The sequence below is a fragment of the Canis lupus genome, chromosome 7, assembly GCF_003254725.2.
Source record: "Canis lupus dingo isolate Sandy chromosome 7, ASM325472v2, whole genome shotgun sequence".
NCBI classification, from domain to species: Eukaryota; Metazoa; Chordata; class Mammalia; order Carnivora; family Canidae; genus Canis; species Canis lupus.
Genome location: NC_064249.1, coordinates 38567972 through 38595051, shown reverse-complemented (window position 1 = coordinate 38595051; position 27080 = coordinate 38567972). Strand labels below are relative to the sequence as shown.

The following is a 27080-nucleotide window of genomic DNA, read 5'->3' as shown; positions in this document are numbered from 1 at the left end:
CCAATTGGATGTGATGGACAACAGCACCTTGAAGTTCAAAAGTGCTACAGAAGTATTGTGCTTGAGAGAAAATAACTAAGTGCAGGTCCAGGACGCCAAGGACCAACGAAGGGCTGGTGTCGGGGAAAGAGCCCAGGAGGGGAGAAGGCATCCCCAGCAGAAGAGAGGGTGGTGGGCAAGGGCAGCTGGGCTCAGCAGAGACCAATTCATCCTGTAGGGCAAGGGGAGCCTTCTGGGGACATTCAGACAATGGTGTTGGAATAAGAAGTCGACAGAGATTCATTTCTTGGTCCCTTCTCTTACTCTCTTACTCTACTGCCCAAACCAATCTGCAGATGCAATGCTATTCCTATCAAAGTTCCAGTGGCACTTTTCAGAGAAGCAGAACAAACCATCCTAAAATGTGTGTGGAAGCACAAAATACCCTGAACAGCCAAAGTGAACTTGGGAGAGAAAAGCAAAGCTGGAGGCATCACTGTATATTTCATAGTTAGGGTAACGCACACAGTATGATGTTAGGGTAAAAACAGACACACTGGTCAAAGAGCAGAACAGAGTCCAAAAATAAATGCACACGCATATGGCCAATTAATTTACAACCAAGGAGGCAAGAATATACAATGAGGAAAATAGTCTCTTCAATAAATCGGTAGAAAAACTGACAGCTGCATGCAAAAGAATGAAACTGGACCACACTCTTGCTTTTTTAAAGGTTTTATTTATTTATTTAGCAGAGAGAGAGAGCACAAGCAGAGGGAAGAAGCAGACCCCCTGCTGAGCAGGGAGCCCAACACAGGGCTCGATCCCAGGACCCTGGGATCATGACCTGAGCTGAAGGCAGGTGCTGAACCTACTAAGCCCCCCAGGTGCCGCTGGACCACTTTCTAACACCACACACATTAACTAACTCCAAATGGATGAATGGATTAAAGACTTGAAAGTAAGACCTAAAACCACAAAACTCCCAGAAAACATAGGTGGTAAACTTCTAGATGTTGGTCTTAGTGATGATTTTTTAAATTTAATACTAAAAGCAAAAGCAACAAAAGCAAAAACCTGCAAGCTGGACCACATCGAACTAAAAAGCTTTTGCACAGCAGAAGACACCGTCCACGAAGTGGCAACCTACGGGATGGGGCAAGATGTTTGCAAATCACATATCTTATATATCTGATAAGTGGTCATATCCAAAATACATACAGTCACACAACTCAACAATAACAACAAAACACATTTGATTAGAAAATGGGCAGAAAAAAAAAGAAAATGGGCAGAAAATCTGACAGATATTTTTCTGAAGATGACATCCAGATGACCAGCAGGTGCATGAAAACATCTCAACGTCACTGATCACCAGGAAGGTGCAAATCAAAGCCACAGTGAGATGTCACCGCATGCCTGTCAGAATGGCTCGGATCAAAAATACAAGAAATAACAGGTGTTGGTGAGGATGTGGAGGAAAAGGAACCCTCATTCACTATTGGTGGGAATGCAAACTGGTGCAGCCACTGTGGAAAACAGTATGGAGGGGCTTCAGAAAATAACAAATAGAATTACCTTGAATCCAGCAATTCCCCATCTGGGTATTTATCTAAAGAAAACGAAAACTCTAACTCAGAAGGGTATCTGCACTCCCGTGCTGACTGCAGTATTATTTACAGAAGCCAAGACACAGAAGCAGCAATCCACTCATGGACAGATGAATGGATAAAGATGTGGTATTAATTAATGGAATATTACACAGCCATATAAAAGAATGAAATCTTGCCATCTTGGATGGACATCAAGGGCATCATCCTAAGTGAAGCAAGTCAGACAAAGAAAGACAAATAGAATATGATCTCTCTTATATGAGTAATGTTTAAAAACACAACACCACCAAGATCACAGATACAGAGAATGGATTGGTGGTTGCCAGAGACGGGGCTGGGGGTGCAAGAAATGGGTGCACCATTTTTTTTAGTTTAAATGAATCAAATAACTTGTATTTTTTAAAAGATTTATTTATTCATTTTAGAGAGAGAGAGTATGCTCATACATGTTTGGGGAGGGGCAGAAGGAGAGGGAGAAAATATCTATGAGACTCTCTCCTGAGCGGGGAGCCCAATGTGGGGCTCGATCCCGGGACCTTGAGATCAGGATCTGAGTTAAAATCAAGAGTCAGACACTCAACAGATTTAGCCACCCAGGTGACTTGAATAACTTACATTGTTTTAAGTATATTTTAAATAAAACACTCTTTAAAATGTCACGGAAACACATTTTTAAACAGTTCTTTGTTTTAAAATATATTTGCGGACCAGATAGGTTATCAAGACTCTAATGACTCAATGTTATCAACTAAGAATTTGAAGTTTCTCCTATTTAAAAAAAGGCAAGAGGAATAACTGTTTTATTTGCTTCTACAAAACAGAAAAAATTAAAATATCATATCAGAGGGCAGCCCGGGTGGCTCAGCGGTTTGGCGCCGCCTGCAGCCCAGGGCCTGATCCTGGAGACCCGGGATCGAGTCCCACGTCAGGCTCCCTGCATGGAGCCTGCTTCTCCCTCTGCCTATGTCTCTGCTTCTCTCTCTCTATGTCTCTCATGAATAAATAAATAAATGAAATAATAAAAAATAAAAATAAAATCTTTAAAATATATATATATATATCTTCTCAGAGCATGTTTCCCAGTGGCTTGATACCCTCAAAGCAAGGTTCCCACTCCCCAGAGAAGGCTGTAGGGAAGCCAGTGCTGACCCCATGGGGCAGGCACCTGCGGCAGGGGCAGGGGGCCTGCAGCATTAGCCCCTGTCTCCACTCCCCGCTCCTCCTGCAGGAGGGCACCCCCATCAGCACAGTGAAGGGAGGCGGACAGCCCGGGGCTTCCGGAAACAGGTCTGGTTTAAGGCACTCAAGCCTTCCTCCTCGCTGGCTGTGCTCCCACCTTCGCCAATCTGCCAGTGTTCCCAGCAGTAAGGGGGGAGATGCTAACCAGGTAATAATTCTTGAAGAGAACATAAGATCATAGCTCTTGCCTAGGTGACACTGTGTCCGGCCCTTGATCAGTGCCCACAGTGTGCACGGTGTAGGTCATGCAGGAGAAGCTGTTGACGAGGAATCTCGCTGGGCTGCCCACCTCAGGAGAGAGGACCCCTCGCAGCGCCGGGGCTGCAGGGAGAGCAGGGCCGCATCAGCGCAGCATCACCACCTGCTGAGGTTCCACCGGGCTGCCCCATGACTCAGGCCACACTGGGCTTTACCCATGGCAGTCACCACCCCCAGGGAAGGACGGGCAGTTATTGTTGTTTTTCCATTCTAAGGACCGAATGATCAATTGAAGCTGAAACAGACTAATGAGTTGTCTGAGCTCACCTGGCCAGGGAAGATTGGAACCCAGGCCTTTGCTCTTTGGTTTGTAGAAGTGTATTAACTAAGATGGCAGGAGGGAAACTTTTGTCGGGATTTCACTGACAAGATCCTGGACGTGAAAATCCAACATAAAACTCACATACCTGGGGTACCTGGGTGGCTCAGCCTGTTAAGTGTCTGCCTTTGGCTCAGGTCCTGATCTCAGGGTCCTGGGATCAAGCCCCACATCAGGCTCCCTTGCTCAGCAGGAGGTCAGCTTCTTCTCCCTCTGCCGCTCCCTCTGCCCATGCTCTCTCTCTCAAATAAATAACATATTTTAAAAATAAGTAAATAAAATTCACCTATCTTTGAATTCAGGGGGGACCAGTAACCGAGATGCTGGCATACACCCACTGAGATGACTAATCGTTGTTTGTAATGCCAGAGGCAGATTTCTCATTCTATCTGGGTCACCCCCACTGAAGTATCCCCCAATGCATGGGAAAGTCTCCCATGTCCAGACAAACCTCTCTTGCGGCCACTCCAGCCCACCGAGTGCATTTTCAAGGAGGAGAAAACATTTACCCATGTAATCCCTCCTAAAATGGAAAACTACTTTGAAACTGATTTCCATCTCAACATAGTTTTTAAAGATTTGTTTATTTAGAGAGCATGAGTGGGGGGAGGGGCTGAGGGAGAAGCAGAACCCCCCAAACAGGCTCCATGCTCAGCACAGGGCCTGACATGGGGCTCGATCCCAGGACCCTGAGATCACAACCTGAGCCACAATCAAGAGTCAGATGCTTCACCAACTGAGCCACCCAGGCGCCCCCACAGTATTAAGTTCTAAAATCGAAAAGTGCTTTGAAGTTGACTTCCATCCCAATTCCTTTCTACTTAAAGGTTCCTGACACGCTTCCCTCTTACCAGAAGGAGCCGGACGCTATAGGAAAGGCTCAGATGCTCTGGGGGAGGCAGGCCTCAAGACAGAGTAGGCCCCGATAGAAAGTCATCAAGGGTTCCGCCCATGCCAGCCAGCTGAGCAGAAGCACAGCATTTTAGAGGGGCTCAGAAAATGCTTGTGGAGGGACCAAAGAAAGTCAGAACCTCACCATCAGTGAAATGCCAGGTGCAAAGACAGCTGGCAGGTGCACAGGGCTTTCATTCACCCCAGCAAACAAGAAGCCTCCTGAGGCACCGCAAGAAATAGCCCAGCCCATCATGCACGCAGAAGAATTGTCACGCATTCATTCATCCGTGCCTGCCTGCTGGCATTGACTCAGCTGTATTTACTGAGTGTCAAGCCTGAGGACTGAGGACCAGGGGTGTGGCCTGCAGCCCAGACTGTCCCCCACCCCCACCCCCAGAGGCACCCCAGCTGCTGGGGGAGATGGACGATTAGCACCCGATATGATCAGTGTCACGAGGCAGGAGGCCCAGAGCCACCAGATGGCAGCCCACCCCTGGGGACTGGTGGCACAGAAGGGTGTTTTGGTGGAGACAAGAGACAGAGGACCAGTCTGTTCACTTTAGCAGTGGAAGACACTCGTGGCTAGAGTAGGGTGTACAGGACGTGCTCCAGGCCTGGCTGGCCCCCCTGGGCGATGCGTCCTGCTGGGGCACCCCCCAGGCAGCCTGGCAGCCCCCTAAAAGTTTGCAAAATATATTTGGTGATGAAATAACACCCCCATATGACTTCTAAGTCAGTACAGTGAGAAAAGACTTATAATGAAATGTCTTAGTCCTGTCCCCATCTGCCCTCCCATCGTCCCCATCCCAAGCATCTCTTTCACTGGTGTCTTGTGTAACCTTCTAGAGCTTCTTAATCAGATTTCGTACTCCCACCCCCCCGCCCCCAACCGCCTGTCTTTCATAAAGGTAATGTGCTCTCCACTCTGGCTCGGACCCTGGAAGGAGGTGCATTTCGCTTTCTAAATGCTACTGATGCCACAGACACAATACCCATTTCTGTCTGTGTTCTGGTTTGCTGGTAAAGGGAAGAATAAGTCAAGGTTTTGAAGTGTTTTGATTAGACAGCAGAGAGGCTGTCTGCGCCACCTGGATTGGGAAGGGAAGTGCAGTCGGGCTCTCCAGCGTCCCCCTGAGAGACACAGAGCGTGCTGCCTAGTAAACGGTCACACACACGGGACAAGGATGTGTGTGCCCAGCAGGAAACAGCACAAACATGTTTTAATCTTTTTTTCCCCTTAAGATTTATTTACCTTTGAGGGGAGCAAAGGGAGAGGGAAAGAGAATCTCAAGCAGACTCTTGCTCAGCACAGAGCCCAATGTGGGGCTCGGTCTCATGACCCTGAATCATGACCTGAGCTGAAACCAAGAGTCAGATGCTTAACCGACTGAGCTACCCAGGTGCCCTATTTTTTAATCTTTTAACTCTGGAGGTAAGGCCTGCATATGGCCAGGAAGGAAGGAAGGAAGGAAGGAAGGAAGGGAGGGAGGGAAGGAGAAACCAAGTGAGAACCAGCCGCAGCCCCACTTCTACTTCCCAGGAGTAACTATTGGTGACAGGTGGGCAGATATTTATGCTCTATTTTGCAGGAGAGCAACATCAAGGCAGCAGGTAAGGCAGTTTTGTGGGTCCTGTGAGAGCCAGCTGTGACAAGGGCTTTGAGGCCTGCTCTAGGCCAGGCAGCCCAAGAGTCCTGATGGGCTGGGCACAGGAGACAGGGGGCTGGCTACACCCTGCCCTACTCTCTCTCCCTCAGCCCCTTCTGCCCTCCATGTTGCCCACATGTCCTGTGCCCACATCCATCCTTGGCCCCTGTGCTACTCCAAGCAAGGAGAGTCTTGCTGACCAGGGCACCCCCAGGCCTCATGGGCACTTGGCAGAGGGAGCACTCAGCACGTATGTATCACAGAGGCTGTGTTCTCACTCCTGAAAGGCTTGCAGGGGGCACTCAGGTGCCTTCCAGGTGGCTCGGACTACAAGCTGTCTAGGGCCTGACAGCCAGGGGGCTCCCTTGACCTCGAAGGGAGTCCCTACCCCCAGGGCTGCTAGGCACAGGGGGAAACTGGGCAGCCAAGTGCGGGGCAGAGAGGAACAGAACTGTTCTCCAAGGGCTGACCCTCTCCCCTCTCCCCCAGGAGGACTGGGCCGCAGTCACCCTCAGACAAATCCTGCCCTGACCTCATGGGGTCCAAGGGCAGAAGCGAAGGGCAGGCATCCTTAGCAGGTGAGGATTCACCTAAGCCGGACAGACCCCAGGCACTGAGGCACAAGCCAGGGCCTGGCAGTTAGTAGGTCCTCAGTAACGTATGTTGGTGGACAGAGGCCTGGGAGTAGGGTGGCCTTGCAGGGGGTGAAGAGAAGGGGACAGTCTCCAGTCACCTAGGGCACTTCCCCAGCAGGCACAGTGCAGGCAGGACATGGATCCAAGTCCTGGTACTAACTTGACAAACTTTTCACTTTTTTATTTTTTTATTTTTTATTTTTTATTTTTTTAAATTTTTATTTATTTATGATAGTCACAGAGAGAGAGAGGAGGCAGAGACACAGGCAGAGGGAGAAGCAGGCTCCATGCACCGGGAACCCAACATGGGATTCGATCCCGGGTATCCAGGATCGCGCCCTGGGCCAAAGGCAGGCGCCAAACCGCTGCGCCACCCAGGGATCCCACTTTTCACTTTTTTAAAGCATCGGCAGGATTTATGCATCAAATTCACCCACTTAAGTGTACAGTTCAGGGAACATGTGTGTACACAGCTGAGCAACCATCGCATCTTATTTACAGCCCCCCTGGCTCCCAACGGGAACCCCGTGCTCCTCCCACCCCGGCCTGGCTCGGGGCAGCCATGATCTCTCACTACAGATACACATTTTCTGGACACTTCAGATACGTGGAGTCATAGAACTTGCAGCCTTTGTGACTTGGCTTGTCCCTTCCCGTGAGGTTTCTGAGTGCTACCAGGTCACAGCCAGGCCAAGGCTTTTTTTTTTTTTTTTTTTTTTTTAATCAACAAACGATATTCCATGGAGTGGATGTAACTCATGGTTTGTCTGCTCACCAGTTGGCAAACATTTGGGTGGTTTCCGCTTCTTGGCTCGGATGGATAATGCTGCCACAACTACTCAGCTGCCCAGGTGTTTGTGCGGACAAGCGTTCCTGCTTCTCTTCGGTGAGTGCCTGAGTAGCACCACTGGCTCACATGGTAACTCGGTGTGACTTTCTGAGGAGCTGCCAGACTGTTTGCCCAAGTGGCTGCACCACCCTCCACGTCCTCAATACCCGTTATTAGCTTTTGGGTTAACACCACTGCTGCCACCACCACCATGTGAGTGGTGATGGTTAAAAGTTAAAGTGAGTGGCTGTGCAGTGGTAGCTCACTGGGCTTTGATCTGCATTTCCCCAGAAGGTGACGGTATTAACCATCTCTTCACATGCTCATTTGCCATGTATCTTCTTTGGCGAAATGTCTGTTCGCATCTTTTTGGGCAGTTTATTTAACCTTCTTGAGCTTCACCTCACTCTCCCCAGCTACTAAATCCTAGGAATTCTTTATGAAAGGCATGCAGAGCCTGCCACGTAACAATGATGGCTTTCTGTAGGGTTGACCTAGTCGCTGCGGCCCCACAGGGATGGGCCCACAAGTCTCTCAGGTTGGGAGTCGGAGGCCAGGCTGCCCAAGAAGGATCCCCTCCCACAGCTGGAGGGTGAAGGATGAGCATTACTTGCTTGAGGGGTCTACCCTGTTCTAGATGTTCTGTTGAGCCACTCCACAAGGTCTCACTGCAAACCTACCAGAACCTTCTGAAGTGTGACCTCCCTGTTGACAGGAGACAAAACCTGGAGACCAGATTCAGTAAGTTCTCCAAGTTATCGAGTTGAAAGGGTCAGAAACTAGCCCACTTGTGATGAGCCCAGGGCCGTGCCTGGTGTGTTGAATCACTGCGTTATACACCTGAAACTAATACTGTATGTCAACTAACTGGAATTGAGATTTTAAAAAATAAATCTACCAGCTAATCGCGAGGGAAATAGTGGCAGAAACTAAGATTGGAACCCAGAGATGCTGCTGATGCTGATGTCACGGGGAGAAGGGTGGGGTGAGCTCCCAGGGATGTGCCAGAAGCACGGGCCTGCACTGGGAAACCCACAGCCTCCAACTGGCTGTGCAGACAAGCACACTCAACCCTGGCCCCACCAACGAGAGGCAGCGCAGTGAGCTAAGTTGCTTATCCCCTGCCCCAGGCCTCAGCTGCGTCTGTCAATTGAGGGAAAAAGTAGTCCCTCTCTTGGAGAGCAGTCTGTCTGGATCCCACGCTTGGCAGGTACAGTACCCACTACAAAGCAGACAGCTTCCTCCTTTGTGTCGGGGCTTCTACCCTCCCCCCACTCAGGCCACTTGGTTCTTCTCTGCCATGAATTCGAGCTCCTCCTAGAACAATCCCCTGACCCTGACCTGGGGCCCAGGCTGGAGCATAGTGTCTTCACAGCTCTTAGGACCTATCCCATAATTTCTCATCCCTCTCATCCCTACTTACTGCCTTTAGACAGTGTTCCCCATATAAGCAGGGAACACCAGGTCAGGTCCTCGAGTTCTCTAGAATGAGGACTTAAGATTAAGCATAAAAAAGCAGGTTAAGGGATCCCTGGGTGGCTCAGCAGTTTGGTGCCTGCCTTTGGCCCAGGGCGTGATCTTGGGGTCCCGGGATTGAGTCCCACGTCGGGCTCCCACCATGGAGCCTGCTTCTCCCTCTGCCTGTGTCTCTGTCTCTATCATGGATAAATAAATAAAATCTTAAAAAAAAAAAAAAGGGCAGGTTAATAGGGGCATCTGGCTGGCTCAGTCTGCAAGGTATCCAACTCTTGATCTCAGAGGGTCATGAGTTCAAGCCCCACATTGGATGTAGAACTTACTTTAAAAGGGGGGGGGCAAGGTAACAAAAAATAACTTTATTGAAGCAGCTTAACAGCATTGAGTAAGGCTTTTTCAATGAGACACCTACAAAGCAAGAGTTCAATATAAGCACAGTCTAATTCCCTGCTTTTCTGATTAACTGTAACAATTCTAAGTTGCTCGCTTCTTATCCATTTACAGTTCACAGAGAAAAGCCCTTGTCATGTTTGGTAGCTCTCTCCACCTTGACGTGGCATCAGGCGGACCCTGCATCGGGCTCCAGATGGAGGACTCCAGCTGCAAGTCTGCAGAACTTGCTACTGAGTGGGGCTCTGACTGGAGTCCTGGCCTGTTTCACCCCTGGCAGGTATGCCAGCCTGCCTCTGGCTGCCACCCTCAACCACTCCCAGAGCATATTCCATGGACAAGACAGGAAACTATTGCAGCCTGGCCTGAGCAGGCTTAAGGAGGTTTTATGACCAGGACCAAAAGCTGCTTGCTGGGGCCTGCCCTCACCCTGCACGGTCCCCCTCAGGGCTCTGGTTCTAGAAAGGAGGGCAGAGGCTACCTCAGTCCTTCTTGCCCCCAGAAGCTGGGTTTTTTGTGAGGAGCTTCCCTGAGCTGGAATGGGTCAATGTGTACACTGTGGGGGATTCCAGCTTCACTCTGTCCAGAAGAGTCTTCTTGAGGGCAGCTGGGGACACCTTCTCTTGGTCAGCCATGGACTGCAGCTCTCTGCAAACAAAGCCCCACAGGGTTGAAGGAGGAGCCAGAGCTCCACAAGGCTGCTCTGTACAAATAACCCCCAAGCCCAGAGAACTTGACACCACCCGAAATTAGAACCCCAAATCAAATGCTCCCCTGAGCTTCTCAGAAGTGCCATTCAACTCCATGTGGGTTACTACACACACGTGTAGTTCCACGTGGAAGGAGAGAGCTGGTAGGGACAGGAGACTCAGCAGGCTTGGAGTCACACACCTGTCCAACCCCACCTCCACAATGTACTACGAGCTGCCTGGGCTGGGGAAAATCGTCTCTGGGCCTCATCTTCCTCTTCTATCAATTCAAGCTACCCACCCACCCCCACCATCAGAACTGTGGTAGCGATGAACAAGTAAAACCTGCAAACCCTCAGCTAAACAGAGTCTGAGAAACCATGCTTGTGGACACAGCATGGACTCCAGCACTGCTGACGGATCAGAGACAGCAGGTTCTGCTGGGAGTGGTGGGCGAGAAACCCACCGTGTGCGGATGCAAGAGGCCTCCACAGCATTGATGAGCAGGGAGCGGAAGCCCCCACTCTCTAGGAAGTGCAGGGCATGGATGGTGGCCCCCCCAGGGGAGCACACATTATCCTTGAGCTGGCCTGGGTGCTGCTCTGAGTCCAGTAGCATCTTGGCAGCCCCCTGCAAGAGGTAGGAAGGATTAGAGCAGAGAACTGCTTCTCCTTACCCACTGCCCTTCACCAATCACTAGCCCAGCTTCCCAACCCAGCCCCACCCCAGCTCAGGGGACCCCCCCCCCCAACTCCACCCACAGCCTCCACCCCACACCCTGGTCCAGAACACATAAGGCAGAGATACTGACCAGCAAGGCCTGGGCCCCCAGTCGGACCGCCAGGCGCCGAGGCAAGCCCATCTTAACCCCACCATCAGCCAACGCATCCAGGGCCATGAATGCCTATGGAAACACTCACTGAGTCCCGGGGCTGCAACACCCAGGGACCTCCCTATGGTCGGCTTCACCTGAGGACTAGAACTAGCTCTGAAGGCTGACGTCCTCCACCAGCTAGCTTCGCCCTGGACATGGGCAACACCCAGAGCCCGAGTCTGCCTACCAGCCCATCTCGTTGCCTAAGTCCCCAGAGGGCTGAGGAAGTACATGAGGGGGGCTCACATAGGCGGGCCCGCTGCCGCTGAGCCCTGTGACAGCATCAATCAGGTCCTCCTCCACCTCGGTGCAGTAGCCCACGCTGCTCATGAGCTGCTCCAGGAGCTGCCCATCTTCCACCAGGGCATGGGTGCCTGTGGCGTACACCGTGGCGCCCTCCCGCACCACCACAGGTGTGTTGGTCATGCAGCGAATCACCTTGGGGGCCGGCTGGAATGCCATCAGCTTCTGGAACAAGGAAAGGCCCAAGTGAGCTGCCGGGGCAGGCCCCCCACCCCTACACACAAAACGCTTCACAAGGGCACCAGGGCTGAAATGGGCACCTTTTCCACAGAGCTGATGGTGACCCCGGCAGCACAGGACACCACAATGTGCCTGGGCTGGACGTCGGCCCCGATCTCGTCCAGAATGAAGGGGATGATGTGTGGCTTCACTGCCAGGAACAGGACATCACTGTGCCTCACCGTCTCCTTGTTGTTCCGGGTCAGGTTCACACCCATCTTCTGCAGGAGGAGATTGCCCAGCTCACAGTGCGGGGCAGGCTCACAAGGCCCAGGCCCCGCCAAGGAGGGGATGAGCCCCTGCCAAACACTCTCTGCCAGCTGCAGCCTGGAATCCGCCGGGGAGGCACAAAGTCTCCCCTTGCTGCTGCGGGGCATGCGAGCTAGGTGCTAGCTAGGCTCGCTTCCCCAAGGCAGGTGGGATGCGGCTGCCTCCCATCCCCACCAACCCTCGGGCCCCGCAGCCAACCCCTCGCCAGGCAAGTCCCCCCGCCTCCGGGCTGGGAAGTGGCACGGGCAAAGGGGCAGGTGAAATGGAGCGCCCAGCCGTGGGCACGGAGGTGGGCGCAGCCGGCGGCCAGCACGGCTCCTGCGCCCGCGCCCGCGCCCGCGCCCCCGCGCCCCCTACCCTGAGCGAGGACACGGTGGGCAGATCCATCTCCGGGGAGCTGGCTATGATCTTGTGAGCCGACAGGATGCCTGCGGGAGACGCGACCCCTCAGCCGGACGCCGCGGACCCGGGCTCCCGCGCTCCCGGGGCGGCGGGTCAGACCCACACCCAGCCCCTCCCCCGCGCGGGCTCGCGGCCCCCTCTGCTCCACGGGCCCTGTCCCGCCCGCCGGACGCCCAGCCGTCGGGGCTCGCGGGGCGCAAGGCATCCCCGGCCGGGCTGCGGCTCCCCGCCCCCCGCCCGCGCGCGCCCACCTGCGGCCGTGAAGCCCCGCGCCAGGGCACAGGCCAGCTGGCCGGCGCCGATGAAGCCCACGCTCATGGCCACTGGAACGCGCCCGGCGCCGCCCGGGAGCCGCCGCAGGAGAGAGCCCTCGCCAGCCGCGCGCGCCGGAAGCCGGACCCAGGCCGAGGCCCTCAGCTTCCGGCCCGGCCCCCGGGGCCGCTTCCCACCGCCTCCCCGGCAGGGGCGCCGCGGAGCCTCACGGGAGGACGGGCCAATCCGCGGCCGGGAGCTCTGGAGGACGGACCAATCCGCGGCCGGGAGCTCGCGGAGGGCCAATCCGCGGCCGGGAGCTCGGGCCACGTGCCCGCCCCCGCGCTCGGGATTGGCGGTGGGGCCCTCTGGCGCGGTGCCCGGCAGCGGGGGCTCCGCCCAGCCAGCCCACCGGGACCCGCATCGCCCGCACCCCGCGGGTGGGGCTGGGGCCGAGGGCTGGGGCCGGGGGCTGGGGCTGGGGCCGGGGCCGGGGGCCGGGTCGAGGTCCGCTAGTGCCGTATCTGGCGCGGGCCGTCAGCCGCCCTGGAGGCCCCGGCAGGTCGCGGCCTGCAGGCATGAGCGGGGTCCCGGCTGGAAGTCCTCCCGGCCTGGGGGGTGGCCGCGGGAGCGCCCCTGGGGTCCGCCGCACCTGTGCGGTTCTTAAGAGATGGAGGCCAGGCGTCTTTCCTGCCTCGAGGAGGATCCACTGCTCAGTGTGAAAGGGGCGGGGGGGCGGCCAGCCGCCTGCATTCTCACCTCTCTGCTTTCCAACTAGTTCTTTTCTCCAGCTTCTGTCCTAACTCAGGCGAGCCCGGGGCCGGGGGGTGGGGGTGGGGGCGGCGCCCCTGGGGGCTGCCCGGGGCGGGAGAGACCTGCCCCCCTCCGGGCTGGGGGGACTCTGCTCCCTCCCCCACCCTCCCCGCGCGCATCCGGGAGCAAGCCCCCGCCTCCTCGGGGCCTGAACCCTTGAAGGTGCGGACCAATTGTTCACTGTTATGCAAAATAATATTTCGATATTTTTTTTCCTTTAAAAAAAAAGATTTATTTATTCATGAGAGACACAGAGCGAGAGAGAGAGAAGCGGAGACACAGGCAGAGGGAGAAGCAGGCTCCATGCAGGGAGCCGGGCGACGTGGGCGATCCTTTCCCAGGATCACGCCCTGAGCGGAGGGCGCTCCACCGCTGAGCCACCCAGGGATCCCTTGATAATTTTTTTCTGATTGGAAAAGGAACACATGCATATTGAGGAAAATTCGGGAAATACAAAAAAGTAAAGGTCAAAATCACCCACAATCAGAGTTCCTGGGGATAGTTTCTTGGGAACATTGCTGGTGTATTTCCTTATGTTATTCATGTCTAGGCATATATAGTTTTCCACCCTTGGAAATAAATGACATAGATACAGTTTTGAAGTGTCTATCGTAGATAGTTAATAAACATTTCCCAATGTCATTGAAAAGTTGCTTAAAACAAGATTTCTGTGATGACTTAGTAAATTCCGTTATACGGCTGCACCACACTAACCATTCTCCCAAACATCAGAATTAGGTTTATCAATTCCACAGATGCTCACTGAGCCAGGTTCTGGGGGTACAGCCATGAACAGGGTCCAGGGACAAAGGTCCCTGTCCTCACAGACTTAAAACAGTGTTTTAAATTATTCAGGGGCACCTGGGTGGCTCAGTGGGTTCAGCGTCTGTCTTCAGCTCCGGTCATGATCTCAGGGTTGTGGGATGAAGTCCCAAATTACAGTCCCTGCTCAGCAGGGAGTCTGCTTCTCCCTCTCCTCTGCCCCTGCCTCCTGCTTGTGCTCTTTCTCAAAACTTTTTTTTAAAAAAATTACTCATACTACTGTAAGAAAATCTTTGTCTAACTCTTTGATTATGTGCCTATGTCCATGCATAGTGGCTTTAGAGGCTCCCCGTGGTGGCCATGCCACAGCCTGGCCCTAATGGCACCAGCAACTCAACAGTGCAAACTAGCTGAAGAAAGGGGGGCTTTTGGTACAATCCTTGGGAAGGTACTGAGGAGCATGCTTTCTGGAAGGGGCACATGCCTCAGGAGGAGCCCAGGGACGAGACCCATGGCCCAGCACTGCCCACTCTTTCCTCTCTTCTCTGGTCCTTACTAGCTTCCACTGGGCCTCCTTTCTTTTTTTTTTTTTTTTTTTTTTTTTTTTTTTGGGCCTCCTTTCTTGTAGAAGAATCTTCGCCAGGCAGTGGGGGAAGGTGGGTGCCTCTAAATGCTGTCTGCTCCTCTGAGGGATACTGGGCTTCCCACAGTCCATTTGGAAGGCTGCAGGCCCCCTTGCTTCCCCTGCCTCTCTGGTTATGGCCTGCAACCCAAGAGGTTGCACCAAAGCCAAGTGGTGTGTGTGTGTGTGTGTGTGTGTGTGTGTGTGTGTGTGTTGGGGTGGGGCACAGTGTGCTGTGTCATTCCCGTCACACTCCTTTCACACATCCATCCATCCCTGACCTGCTGGCCTTGGTATCTCTGCTTCAGCGTCCAGTAGAGGACCACGGGGACAGGGGAGGAGGTCACGTCAGTGGCCCCCATGCTGGCTTGGCCACCAGCTGGGCCACAGGAGAGAGGGCTCTGCTGAGGCACTTGGCCCTCTTGATACATCTTGGATGAGTGAGCCACTGGTTGAAAACTGGTTATTTTTTTGTGTGGTACTTTGAGATCTATCATCTTGGGTTTTTTTTCATCTCCAAAGTTTAAAGTTTTTGTGTACAAAGTTCTATGTTTTAATTACAGGCAGTCCCATTTCCTTCTCTTGTATGACCTTGCTGACTCTTATGGCCCTGCCATGGTTCACTTGGTGAGATGCAGAGAAGAAAGACCCTTCCTTCCCTGGGCCACTTAGGATGCCTCTTCAGGAGGGTCAGCCCAGTGCCACCATCCTGCAGTGTATACCCAGGCTCCAGGGCTGGCAGCTGTGTCCTTGGGTGCCCACTCTACCCCTGAACAGGCAGAGAGAAGTCCTGAAGGAAACCAGGGAAGCTCACCAAGCTTCCAGGGCTGCCCACCTTCCCCCCTCTCCTCCTCCTACCTCTCTACCCCCCTCCTCCCACAGTCCTGCTCCTCCCCCTCCTACCTTCCCAGACAAAGTGGATAATGGGTCATTTCTGCCTCCACTTGTCCACGTTTCTCACCCCCAGGGCCTCTGGGCCTCCTTCCTAGTCTGTCTAATTAGCTGGCTCATATCCTAACAATGGAAGAGATCCAGGGAATGAAGGAGGATCCTGAGCTGCTTCCAGCTAATCCTATGGCAAGTCTCCAGAACCCCAGTCCTCCCTGACTTACGGACCTCTCCAGGGAGGCACATTTTGCATGCATTTTTTTCTCCTTTTTAAATTATACCAGTAATCCATGTTGATTGTAGAAAAATTTTAAATTTGATCAAATAGGAAAATGAACATTGCTTCTAATCCTATCACTTAAAGAGATCTAATGTGACTCTTTGGAATTTAACTCTATACTTCTTTGTCCTGGAGTCAGGTACATCTTAAACCTGATGTTTAGGGGTGCCTGGGTAGCTCAGTCAGTGAAGCATCTGCCTTTGGCTCAAGTCATGATCTTGGGGTCTTGGGATGCAACCTCACAGCAGCCTGCTCCCTGCTCAGCAGGGAATCTGCTTCTCCCTCTCCTTCTGCCACTCCCCGGCTTGTGCATGGGCTCTCTCTCTCTCATATAAATAAATAAATCTTTAAAAAAAAAACTGATTTTTAAAACCAGTAGGTGCTCATGTTGTATATAAACAGGTCAGGTTGTATGTAAATGAGATATGCAAAAACCAAATCATGATGGGGTTATGGGCAGTTTTCAGGTCATTCAAAATTATCTTTAATGCTGTTACTTCGCCTTTTAAGTGGAAACAGATTGTAATTACACCTCACTTCTAATGGACCTCAACTGTCTTAATTGCTGCTACTGCCATAAAAATGCACTGCTAATTTTGTATCAGAATAAATGTATCACCTCACATTTTGCAGGTCAAAAGTCTGAGTGGGTCGAGCTGGTGCCTCTGCTCTAGATCCCACAGGCCACATCAAGATGGCTGATCCGAATTCTTCTCCAGACACTCGGTGGGAGAATTGGGACTCCGACTCATTCAGGTTGCTGGCAGAATTTGGCTCCACATGGCTATAGGACTGAGGTCCCCCTTCCTTGCTGGCTGCCAGCCAGGAGTCCTTCTCAGCTTCTGGAAGTCGTTCTCAGCACATTCCCTGACTCATGGTCTCCTTCATCTTCAAACCAGCAATGGCAGGTCTAGCCATTTTCATACTTCATATATTTCTGGCCTCCTCTTCTGCCCTTTTGGGGATCCTCCTGGGAGCTCCTGGGTGTGTTCTGAAGCCAGCCCACAGACACGGTGGACCGGGAGGGACAGAGGCAGGCCACTCCCAATGGGCTGAATGAGCTCAGGAATCTGAGCTAGGAGGTGGTCTTGGGGGCTGCAAGGTGGTAGACCCCATGCCCACCCACCACATCCTAAAGGTTCAGAGGAAGGCTTCACTGGGGTCCAGTCACATACCCCCTCCCTCCTGATGGTCCCAATACCACATCATTATCCCAAGTCTGTCCTGGGAGAAGCTTCTGGGAGCAGGCAAGGCAACTGGAACCCACATTCCAAGGACAGGAGAAGGGATGAGGAGCCTCCATCACCTAGGTCCAACTCACAGGTCGTATCTTCTCATTGACCTTCCCTGCAGCCTCACCTCTGTGCCTTCAGCCAGAGAAAGTTCTCTACTTTGAAGGAATCCTGTGATTCGATTGGGTACACTTGGTTAATCCAAGATCGTCTCCTTATTTTGTGGTCTGTAACCTTAATTACAACTGCAGAATCCCTTTTGAAGTATCGAATAACAGAGTCACATTTGAAGTATAGAATAAGAGTCACAGGCTCCAAGGACTGGGAGGCATGGATGTTTTGGGGGAGAACGTTCTGTCTACCATGCTGTCTCCGTGTGCTGATAAGCTCATCTTTACATTTTAAATTGGACCCAATCTCCTGGATATTTTAGCTCACATGGGATGATGGGAGCAGGCCCATCTTTACCACTGATTAAATGTGACTGGCTGGGAGTCCACAGACCCACAGAGAGGTCACTGAGTAGAATTCTTTAGAAGGTATCCATACCATTCTTGTAAAGCAAAAAACACTATATCCTGGTACTCAACATCCCACAGGGAAGGGCTTCATTCAGACGTCTTATGCAGGTGATCTAGGCATTTCTTTCAGAGCCAAGTCCTCTCACCTGCCTCCAACAGTATGCTTGCCGCGTTCTCAGATCCTGGCTGTCCAGAGACTAGCTCCATCTTTCCCTCCACTATTCCGCTGTTATTAGTTTTGTGGATAAAAACAGAGTCCAAGAACTTCAATAGCCAGTCATAAGGAAACCCCGTTGTCTGGAAAGGGAAACATAGGGGCACTGCCAGATGTGGCAGCTTCCAGATGACATGGTAGCCAATGCCCATATCATCATTATAAGCCATTCTGTGGCATAGAGATTCAACAGATTTTCATCACCCCAGTCCCAATTTCTTCATCTGGAAAATGGGAATAATAATACCAACCTCAAGGAATTTGTTGCAAGACTTAAGTGATGTAATGTATACAGAATCGCCTAGCACAGCACCCTGGCTTATAGTGAGTGCTCAACAAGTGCTAGCTTGCTTGCTACACCACTGTCACCCCAGGTCCCATCCCCATAACCACTGCCAGGGTGAAAATACTTTCTAAAGAAGGGGCATGTGTGAGTGATTGTTCACAATACCGGTTTTGGTATTGTGAGAGCTGGGAGAGGATATAAGTATTATAAATGAGAGCTTAATCTAAAGTTGATTTTTGCAGTGTTTGGCAGCCCCATAGACTGGAGGATCTTGATCACCTCCTTTCATCACATCGTTATGAGAGCTTGTCCCTGTATCACCCCTTCTCTCTGGCTCAAGGGGCACCAGAAAATAAATGCAGAGGCACAGAGTGAAACATCACTTTATTTCAGCAGATTATCTACACTCAACTGCTTTTGCTAAATTTTAATAAAAGTAAATACATGTGGGTCCTGGTGGTATATCCTCTAAAGCAGTGGGGGAAATGACCTAACTATGCACAGAAAATGCTGGGTCTAAGGGGGAGGAGCGGGGGAGGTTAGGGCTCTCTGTCCCCCAGGGTAATGACTCAGAGCTGAATCCCACCTCCTCCCTTGTAAGCAGAAACAGTGGCCAAGGGCTTCCCCGTTGGCTTGAGGTCACAGTTGAGGTCCTGTTAGATCCAGAAGCCAGGTGTCCTGACTGCCTGCCCACTGTCCCCAGCTGGAAACCCTTCGTCCTCCCTCCTCATAATCTCTCAGGGGAGTGGGGGACCCAACTATGTTTACAAGAGTCCAGAATGGATCAACGTTTTGGGGAACAGGAGTTCTGTTTTAGACCTCCTCCGTACCTAGGGAAAACCAGGAGATTTTTAAAAATTCTCTTTTAATTCTCATAATGTAATGGGGTATATCAGTCTGTTTCCGCAGTTCACATCACAAGGCGTGTCATCCCATACGCAGCTGAGGATTTGCTGAAGAGAAGCTCCCAGCTACCAGTCTGTCCATGCCCAGCTGCATCTTTTCACAAGTAGGCTGGGATTTCCTTCTAAAGCTCGGTAGTCCTCACTGCTGCGTTAGTGACTCTTGGAAGTGCTTAGGTGGGTGAGGCTCAGGAGGACAGGAAACAAAAGACCATGCAGCAGAGGTAAAGCAGGGATGAGTTGGGCCGGGGGTCACTAAGGAGGATTTTCACACCTACATCAAGACCTGCTTCTGTGCACCTGTCCAGTCAGAGGCCTTGGCACTGCGTCCCACACCTAAGGCTCCAGCTTCCTTGGCACGGGCATCCCGTCCCAGGAGCAGCTACACTTCTGCACCCTCATGTTGGGCAGGCTGACCACCCGGGGCCTGGGCCTGCCTCCCTCCTTGACAGTGACGATCATGGGCAGCGATGTCGTCTCCGAGGGGACGCACTGCCGTGGCCCCAGAAGTGGCCACTCGAAGGGCAGAGGCCGCGGGGGTTGCTGACAGGTACCCACACACTCGTAGGCCAGGAACCCCGGGGGCTCCAGGACCCAGTTCTCGGCCCACTTCATCCCCCGCAGGTCAATGTACACCTCCTGGCGGCAGCAGCGGGCAGCCTGCGTCACCGGCACCTCGGGGTCACAGTCGCCCTGAGCTCTGCGGGGACAAGGAGAGGCAGGGGTCAGCTGAGGGTGCCCGGGGCAGGGGGAGGGCCCTGGCGGAGGGGCGCGTCTAGGAGGGAAGTGTTCCATCCTGGCTGTGTTCAAAAGGCTGCTTGTGATCCGGCTGGATGACTACCAGTGGCCAAACAGCACAGAACAAGTGCCATCAGCCCCGAGAGTGGCCGGAGAAATTTCCCGCACCCGCACCCCAAAAGAGCCCCTTCAACGGAGGTGGCAGTCCCTAGGTGCCCCATCCGCAGGCCCGGCGCCTACCCGTAGGTCCCCAGGTCCAGGGTGTGCAGCTCCAGCCGGGGCTCCCCCTGCCCGGCGCCCGTGGGCCCCTGGGAGGCAAAGCGCACCAGCCTGTGGGCCCCGGAGGCGGGCGGGCCCAGGTGCTCCCTCTGCACCGACACCTGCAGGAGCAGGGGCTGCCGAGGCCGGCTCAGCTGCTGCCAGAAGGTCACGGCCTCCGTCACGTCAAAGGCCTTCCAGCCGCTCTCGTGGAGGGACACCAGCCTGCGTGCCACAGGGGGGCCAAGGGGGACAGGGGCCTGAGCTGGGGAGGAGGGGGTGGCTCCCGGGGGTGGGGGTGGCTCCCCTCCGCGCCACCGCGCTGGGGACGCCCCCAGCCCCCTCCCCCCCTCCCCTTCCCGCCGTCTCCCCCAGCTGGGACCCGCCCCCGGCCCTCTCCTCCCTTCCCTCCCTCCCCGCCCCGCCCCGCTCGCAGCCCCCACCTGGAGTCCACCAGGGAGGTGCGGTTGGGGCCGTCGTCTCGGACTTGCAGCCACTCGATGGTGACGCGGGCGCGGGCGCTGTGCGGGGACAGCCGCTCGAGCCTGCGGAGCGCCGCCCTGGGTACCGGCTCCTGGAAGAGGCGCAGCACCGCCCGCAGCAGCTCACTGTTGGGGGGCAACCGCCGCTCCATGCCAAACACCAGCAGGTGCGTGGAGGCCTCTGTCGCCAGCCACCTGCCCGCCACCTCTGGGGACAGGCATGGGGTTAGGATGCCTCTCCAGCCTCAGGGCAGCTTCAAGGGGCAGCAGAGCCCGGAGTCTGCACAGAGGACTGGGGGCTGGGGTTCACCTCAAGTGCACAGACTTGCAGCCTTTCTTTTTGTTTGCTTTTTAAGATTTTACTTTTATTTATTTTATTTTGTTTTATTTCATTTCATTTCACTTGGGGGGGGGGGGCAGAGGGAGAGAGACCATTTCAAGCAGGCTTCTTGCTCAGAGCAGAGCCCAGGGCAATGTCACCAACCTGAGATTATGACCCCAGCTAAAATCAAGAGTCCGGGGCGCGGGGCCGTCTCTTTCCGTCGCGGCCGGCGCGGAGCGAGCTCGCGGGCCGGGAGCCCGAAGCTAGAGAGCCTCTTGGCGCCCGGCGGCTGCTCGCGGCGGCCCGGCGGCCCTCACCATGCCACAAAATGAATATATTGAGTTACACCGGAAGCGCTATGGCTATCGTTTGGATTACCATGAGAAAAAGAGAAAGAAAGAAGGTCGAGAGGCTCATGAACGTTCAAAAAAAGCAAAAAAGATGATTGGTCTGAAAGCTAAGCTCTACCATAAACAGCGCCATGCTGAGAAAATACAAATGAAAAAGACTATCAAGATGCATGAAAAGAGAAACACCAAACAAAAGAATGATGAAAAGACTCCACAGGGAGCAGTACCTGCATATCTACTGGACAGGGAGGGGCAGTCCCGAGCTAAAGTACTTTCCAATATGATTAAACAAAAGCGAAAAGAGAAAGCGGGAAAGTGGGAAGTTCCTTTACCCAAAGTTCGTGCTCAGGGAGAAACAGAAGTATCAAAAGTCATTCGAACAGGAAAGAGAAAAAAGAAAGCATGGAAGAGGATGGTCACTAAAGTCTGCTTTGTTGGAGATGGCTTTACTAGAAAACCACCTAAATACGAAAGATTCATTAGGCCAATGGGCTTACGTTTCAAAAAGGCCCATGTAACACATCCTGAATTGAAAGCCACCTTTTGCCTGCCAATACTCAGTGTAAAAAAGAATCCCTCATCCCCACTATATACAACTTTGGGTGTTATTACCAAAGGTACTGTCATTGAAGTGAACGCGAGTGAGTTGGGCCTTGTGACACAAGGAGGCAAAGTTATTTGGGGAAAATATGCCCAGGTTACCAACAATCCTGAAAATGATGGATGCATAAATGCAGTCCTGCTGGTTTAACAGCAGTTTCAGACGAGTAATCCCTTATAATTACTGAAGACTACACACCTGTCAGGAAGACCATTATTGTTGTGGTTCTGGATGCTACCAAACAGCCTTACATATCTACAGTCATCAAGACATTTATTCTACTATAAAAAAGTTGAAATAGACATTTATTAAAATAAAATAAAATAAAATAAAATAAAATAAAATAAAATAAAATAAAATAAAATAAAATCAAGAGTCCATACTTAACCAACTGAGCCACCTGGGCGCCCCTAAGATTTTATTTTTAAGTCATCTCCATGCCCAGTGTGGGTCTCAAACTCACAACCGGGACATCGGGAGTCCAGTGTTCCACCGACCAAGCCAGCCAGGCCCCTGGACATGCAGCCTTCTTTGGGCAAAGAGGACACAGCAAAAATGGGAGGGCCAGTGGAGAGAGAGGGAGAGAACCCCACCATGGAAATCTCTGGTCCTAAGAGTGTCCTAAGAGGCAGAGCAAGAGCCCTGAATTCTTCTCATTTCCCTGTCATGCCCAGGGAGATGTCCCCACCTGGAGGAAGAGGAATCCAGGGCCTATAACCAGCTTTTGCGGGGCAGAGGCAGGACATGTACAGCACCCTCCTCAGATACACTAGTCCATGTGTCCCTGACACCTGGGGCTCCAGGGTGGCAGCCTCATCGGCAGACCTGCCGGCCACATGGCCACCAGCAGTCACCTCTGCTGAGTCGCCAGGCCTCCAGGCACCTGACCCGGCCTGGCTGGAAAGCAGGAGGTGTGGGTCTGTGTCCAGGCACTGAGGAGGTGAGCCCCAGCCCCAGGGAGGCAGGAAGGTGGGGTGGGATTCACACCTGGCCCAGCTCTGATAGGCTGACTTTAAAATGCTGGAATGGGCCCTCCCAGGTCGTCTCATAAATGGCCCATGGGTCTGGGAGGTAGTCAGAGCTGCTGTACCCTCATTTCACAGAAGCCACCAGGCTCAGAGCTGTTGGGTGACTCGTCCAGGGCAGGACAACAAGTACCAGAGCCGAGTCCCAAGCCCAGGGGTCCCTCCTCTGCTCCTGGCCGGCATGCAGATCCGGACAGGGCCTGGATACAGCCATCCTCGCTGTCCACGGGCCCCCGTCCCAGCCCTGCCGATGGCCTCCCCAGAACGGGCCCCCCCACAAGGACTGGGATGCGGCAGCCAGCAGGCAGGTCTCACCTCGGAATCTCTGGCTGAACCTCTTCCCTCGGGAGTGGGCCCCATGGCTGCGCCGCAGCAGGGCCACGTACTGGGCTGTCACATGGGCAGGGGTGACCAGTGCCTCCACGTCGCCCTCATCCAGGACGGGCACCTGGCTGAGGTGCAGCTGGCGCAGCAGGCCGCCCAGGATCCGCTCCCCGCTCAGGGCAGCTCCGGGGCCGGTCAGGGGCAGCGCCCACAGGGCCCAGCACAGCCACACGGGCGTCATGGTGCCGCTGGCTGGGGAGGGGGACGAAGAACAGAGCTGACGTGTCCCCTGGGAGGCTTCAGGAGGGTCCCAGCCGGCTGTGCGGAGGGCCAGGCTGGGCCAGCTTTATAGGCAGCTCTGGGCCTGGCTGGGGTGGAGGGAGGGAAGGGGGGAGGCCAGAAGGGAGGCCTGGAGAGAAGAAGGTCACACCCCTCGGACCTCCTGGGAGCCCAGCAGCCAAACAGGTCCAGGAGCCTGGAGGAGGGGGCTGTCTAGAAGGGGCACTAGAGCCTGTCTGGTTGCCACACCAGCCTGGGGCCTCTGGCTGCTGCTGTCTGGGCAGCTCAGGGCTAACTTTAGGGCATGTTGACTTTTCCTGGCCCTACCCCAGTCCTAGTCTATGAAGAAGTGGGCCTATTCTGTAAGAAAGAGAATCCTATTAGGCAGCTATTGAAATCTCCTTCCTGGAGGCCAGTCTGGGTCTCCGTGTGTTCGTCGGGAAGGAAGGAGGGAGAGGATTCTGAATTCCTGTCTGCTCCCGGCCAGGCCCCATTCTGTGAGCTCTCACAGCAGTCCCTGGACCCCCATCCCCCACACTCCATCTCTACAGTCCCCCTCCTGCTCCTCTCCACGGACCCTCAGAGGACTGTGTCCTGTCTGTGACTGAGGAAGCTGCCGCTGTCAGGCCCAGCTCTCTGGCTGTCCCAGAAAGGGCAGTTTTGCAAGTGTCTTCACAGTCACACGACCGACCTCAGAGTGGGAAAAGCCATGCAGGCTGTGCCAGTCACTCTGGGAGCACTCCACACCGTGAGCCTGGCCTCAGGCTCACATGGGTGCTCAGGTGGACCCGGAGCAAGGGACAGGGACCTGAAAAGCGAGGTCATAGCTGCCCAGAGTCATGTCCTGTCCAAAGCCTGAAGTATGGAGCACATGGGGGTGGGAGCCTCTCAGGGCCTCCCAAACACATAGTTTAGGTTGGCTGGGTGCAAGTATGGGGCCTGTGGGCTTAACTGGCTGTTTGACCTTCTAGCAAGATCCTGAAGGTCTTAGTGACTCAGTTTCCCCATCAGAAGGAGGGGTGATAATAATCGGGTCTACTTCACAGGACTAGTCTGGAAATCAAATGCATTAACATGTGGAGGATGCATAGCCCAGAGCCTGGTATACCGTAAGCACACTATAAGGGTTACCTGTGGCCTTTCTAAAAATGGCCACAACAACAACAATCATTTCTTGAGTGCTCACTGTGCCAGGCACTATTCTCATCTCTGAGCATGTGTTCACAACAGCCCGAGGAGGCAGGTATCCGAATGCACCTTCCAGACACAAAGTCAGAATACTGTTCAGGGAAGGAACCTGCCCTCGTTCACTCAGCTGGAGACCAGGAGATCAACACATACATCTGACCCCAGAGACCCCCTCACGGAGGAAATGCAGGAGACAGCCCTTCCCAAACCATGTCAGCCTCATTCTATCATGCTCTGGAATAGACGATGTTTGAGTGCCAAGGGGCCCGGCAGATGGATGCTGTGTCCCTGACAGGTATCTCCTGCCATGCCTCTTCCCCTGTGCTCCCACACATCTCAGGCAGAGAAAGAGTGAAACTTCTGGTGCTCAAGGGCAGAATGTCCTCAGGATAAGAGCCCAGGGACATTGTGCACAAATTGCCACCATATGCATATGCATATTCGTATGTGCAGGTGCATAATAAACATAATGGCTAATAGTGCCTATGGGTTCCATGATGTTCTGAGTGCTTTAGATACATTAACTCTTTTTTTTTTTAATTCAGGTATCATTGACATATAACATTATATGAGTTTCAGGTATACAATGTAAAGATTTGATATTTATATATGTAGCAAGCTGATCCCCACTGGTAAGTCTGCTTTACACCAGTCACTAGACACAGTAATAAAATTTTCCTTATGCTAAGAAGCTTTAAGATCTATTCTCTTACCAACTTTCAAATAGGCAACAGAGTATTGGTAAGTATCGTCACCATGCTGCGTGGGGGTGCACATCCCCAGAACAGACGTCTTTTATGACAAGAAGTCTGTACCTTTTGACCCCTTCCCATTTCAGCCCCCGCCTCCCCACACCCAGTACTTTATCCTGACAACAGCTCACCATTCTGATCTCATTTGATAAAGAAACTCAGGTGTAAAATCATTGCCTGACTTGCCTGAGTCACACAGCTGGGAGTGTCAGAGGCGGGGATGTTGGAAGGGATTCTGGCCAACGCGGATCCCCGTACCTGTGCAGGGAAGCGGAGGTGCAGGCACCCGGCCGCCAAACCAGGGCAGGAGAGGGGTGGCCTCAGCTCCTTCCCACCTGAATTTGTGCAACCCAGAGGGAGTGCGGTGCTCCTGTCTCCCACTGTCTGAACACCCCTGGCCCACGAGGCACCACCTACCCATTGCAGCCCTCCCCCCCCCCACCCCGGGCCTCCTGCTCTCTCTGGACCAAGTGCAGCCTCCTCAGGAGCAGAGCTGAGGCTTTTCTTTGCAAGTGATTAGCAGGGGCTCACTGGATGCAAACATTTGGGCTTTAAATCAAGCCAAAAGGTGCAGAAGTGACCCATTCGCAGGCGAAGGGCCTGTGGCCCTTTGTCCCTGAAGCTGTCCTGAGTTGGTGTTCCATAAATATGCAACAGGCCGCCACCCTTGCCATTTGCAGAGAGAGGAAGTCCGGTGGCTTATCACTGGCCAGGATGGTGCCAAGGAAGTAACACCGGGCTGCCCTGCGAGGCCAGGGACCCCTCCCTAGGGCCCCAGCATCTAGGCCCCACGAGCCCTCTGGAGCTGGAGGCTCACGATGAGGTCACAGGGGCCCCTGTGCTGGTTTCAGCAGGGACTTGTTCTAACAGGGCTAGGGGAGGTCAGGCCTCCAGGACAGCTGCTCCCCGGCCCACCGGGCACACAGATACCAGGCTCTCCCCTCTCCCCTCAGGGGCCCCAGCCCCTGTTGCACCTAGGGTCACCAGCCAGTTACACTGAAACTTCATTTTCCCAGAAGAAAGTAAAGTACCCCTCATGTGCTGGATCGTCTGCCTCCCCCAGGCTTGTCACTGTGCTCCTGGGTGGGCCTCCCAGCACCCAGACGACTCAATGCTCTCAACACCCAGCATTTCTGACAGGGGAATGGGCTTCCAGGACCTGCTGCTCAGGGAGGCCTGCAAGGCCAGTGGACACCTGAGCAGGTGGTCCACAGTTAGGAAACAGAATTATTCTAGATCCTGGGGACCTCCCTTAGGGAGCTCCTGGGAGCATTTGGCACTCCAGGGGTTTTCCCAGCAAGAGGCCCCCTGCTCCTCCTCTGCTACTTTATAGAATCGGGGAGCTGAGAGCTGACATGGACTGTCCAGGCCAATCTGCCCCTCCCACCCCCATTTTTAAAGCCAAGAAAACCGAGATTCAGAGAGGTGACCCCTTCCCCCAACTTCCCACAGTCCCTAAGGCTGCTGGCATAAAGCCAGGCCTTGGATTCCCAAGCCCAAATTCCTTCCACACCCTGAAGATCTTTCCGGCACACAGTCGTGCTGGACTCCCAAAGCAGGCAAGGTGCACCCCACAGCCTCAGATGATCTGGGACTCAGTCTGGTGGGGCCTGAGCTGGGCAGAGGCCACAGAGAAACAGACAGAGGCCAAACCCCCCTACTCCCCAGGCTTCCTGGACACAGGCTTTTAGTCCGGAATGTGGATTCCAGGCCGACTAAAGTTTTGCTGGGGAAATAAAATAATTGGGCAATTAGCTAGTGGCCAAAAGAAAAACACGAATGTGGATTGGGACACTTTTTACCAGGGACTCATTAGCCAGCAGGAGGGAGGCCAGCGGCCTTTGTCATGCACAGCCGGGTGGGGAAGCAGGCCTGCCTGCAGAGACTGTGGATCTGGGTGGACAGTCTGGTCTGGCAGTCTGCGGGTGGGGTGCGGGGTAGGCTCCAAGAGGGG

General features: G+C 53.7%; 3 protein-coding genes across 3 annotated transcripts; 1 reads left to right on the top strand and 2 right to left on the bottom strand.

The window, feature by feature from the left end:
- Positions 1-9232: 9232 nt before the first annotated feature.
- PYCR2 (pyrroline-5-carboxylate reductase 2) lies at positions 9233-12461 on the bottom strand. Its single transcript, XM_025430675.3, has 7 exons — positions 12287-12461; positions 11991-12061; positions 11405-11584; positions 11088-11309; positions 10779-10871; positions 10434-10597; positions 9233-9926 (listed from the first exon to the last, which is right to left on the bottom strand). The coding sequence occupies exons 1-7, from the start codon at positions 12351-12353 to the stop codon at positions 9761-9763; spliced, it is 963 nt and encodes a 320-aa protein (XP_025286460.1). The 5' UTR covers positions 12354-12461; the 3' UTR covers positions 9233-9760.
- A 5850-nt stretch (positions 12462-18311) lies between these two features.
- Positions 18312-23230, bottom strand: LOC112648818 (left-right determination factor 1-like). The gene is made up of 4 exons (XM_025430674.2): positions 22899-23230; positions 20247-20493; positions 19786-20028; positions 18312-19507 (listed from the first exon to the last, which is right to left on the bottom strand). Exons 1-4 carry the CDS (start codon positions 23146-23148, stop codon positions 19144-19146), a joined length of 1104 nt encoding a protein of 367 aa, XP_025286459.1. The 5' UTR covers positions 23149-23230; the 3' UTR covers positions 18312-19143.
- On the top strand, positions 20806-21860 carry LOC112648819 (ribosome biogenesis protein NSA2 homolog). The gene has a single exon (XM_035718521.2). The coding sequence runs from the start codon at positions 20926-20928 to the stop codon at positions 21706-21708; it is 783 nt and encodes a 260-aa protein (XP_035574414.2). The 5' UTR covers positions 20806-20925; the 3' UTR covers positions 21709-21860.
- Positions 23231-27080: the final 3850 nt, after the last annotated feature.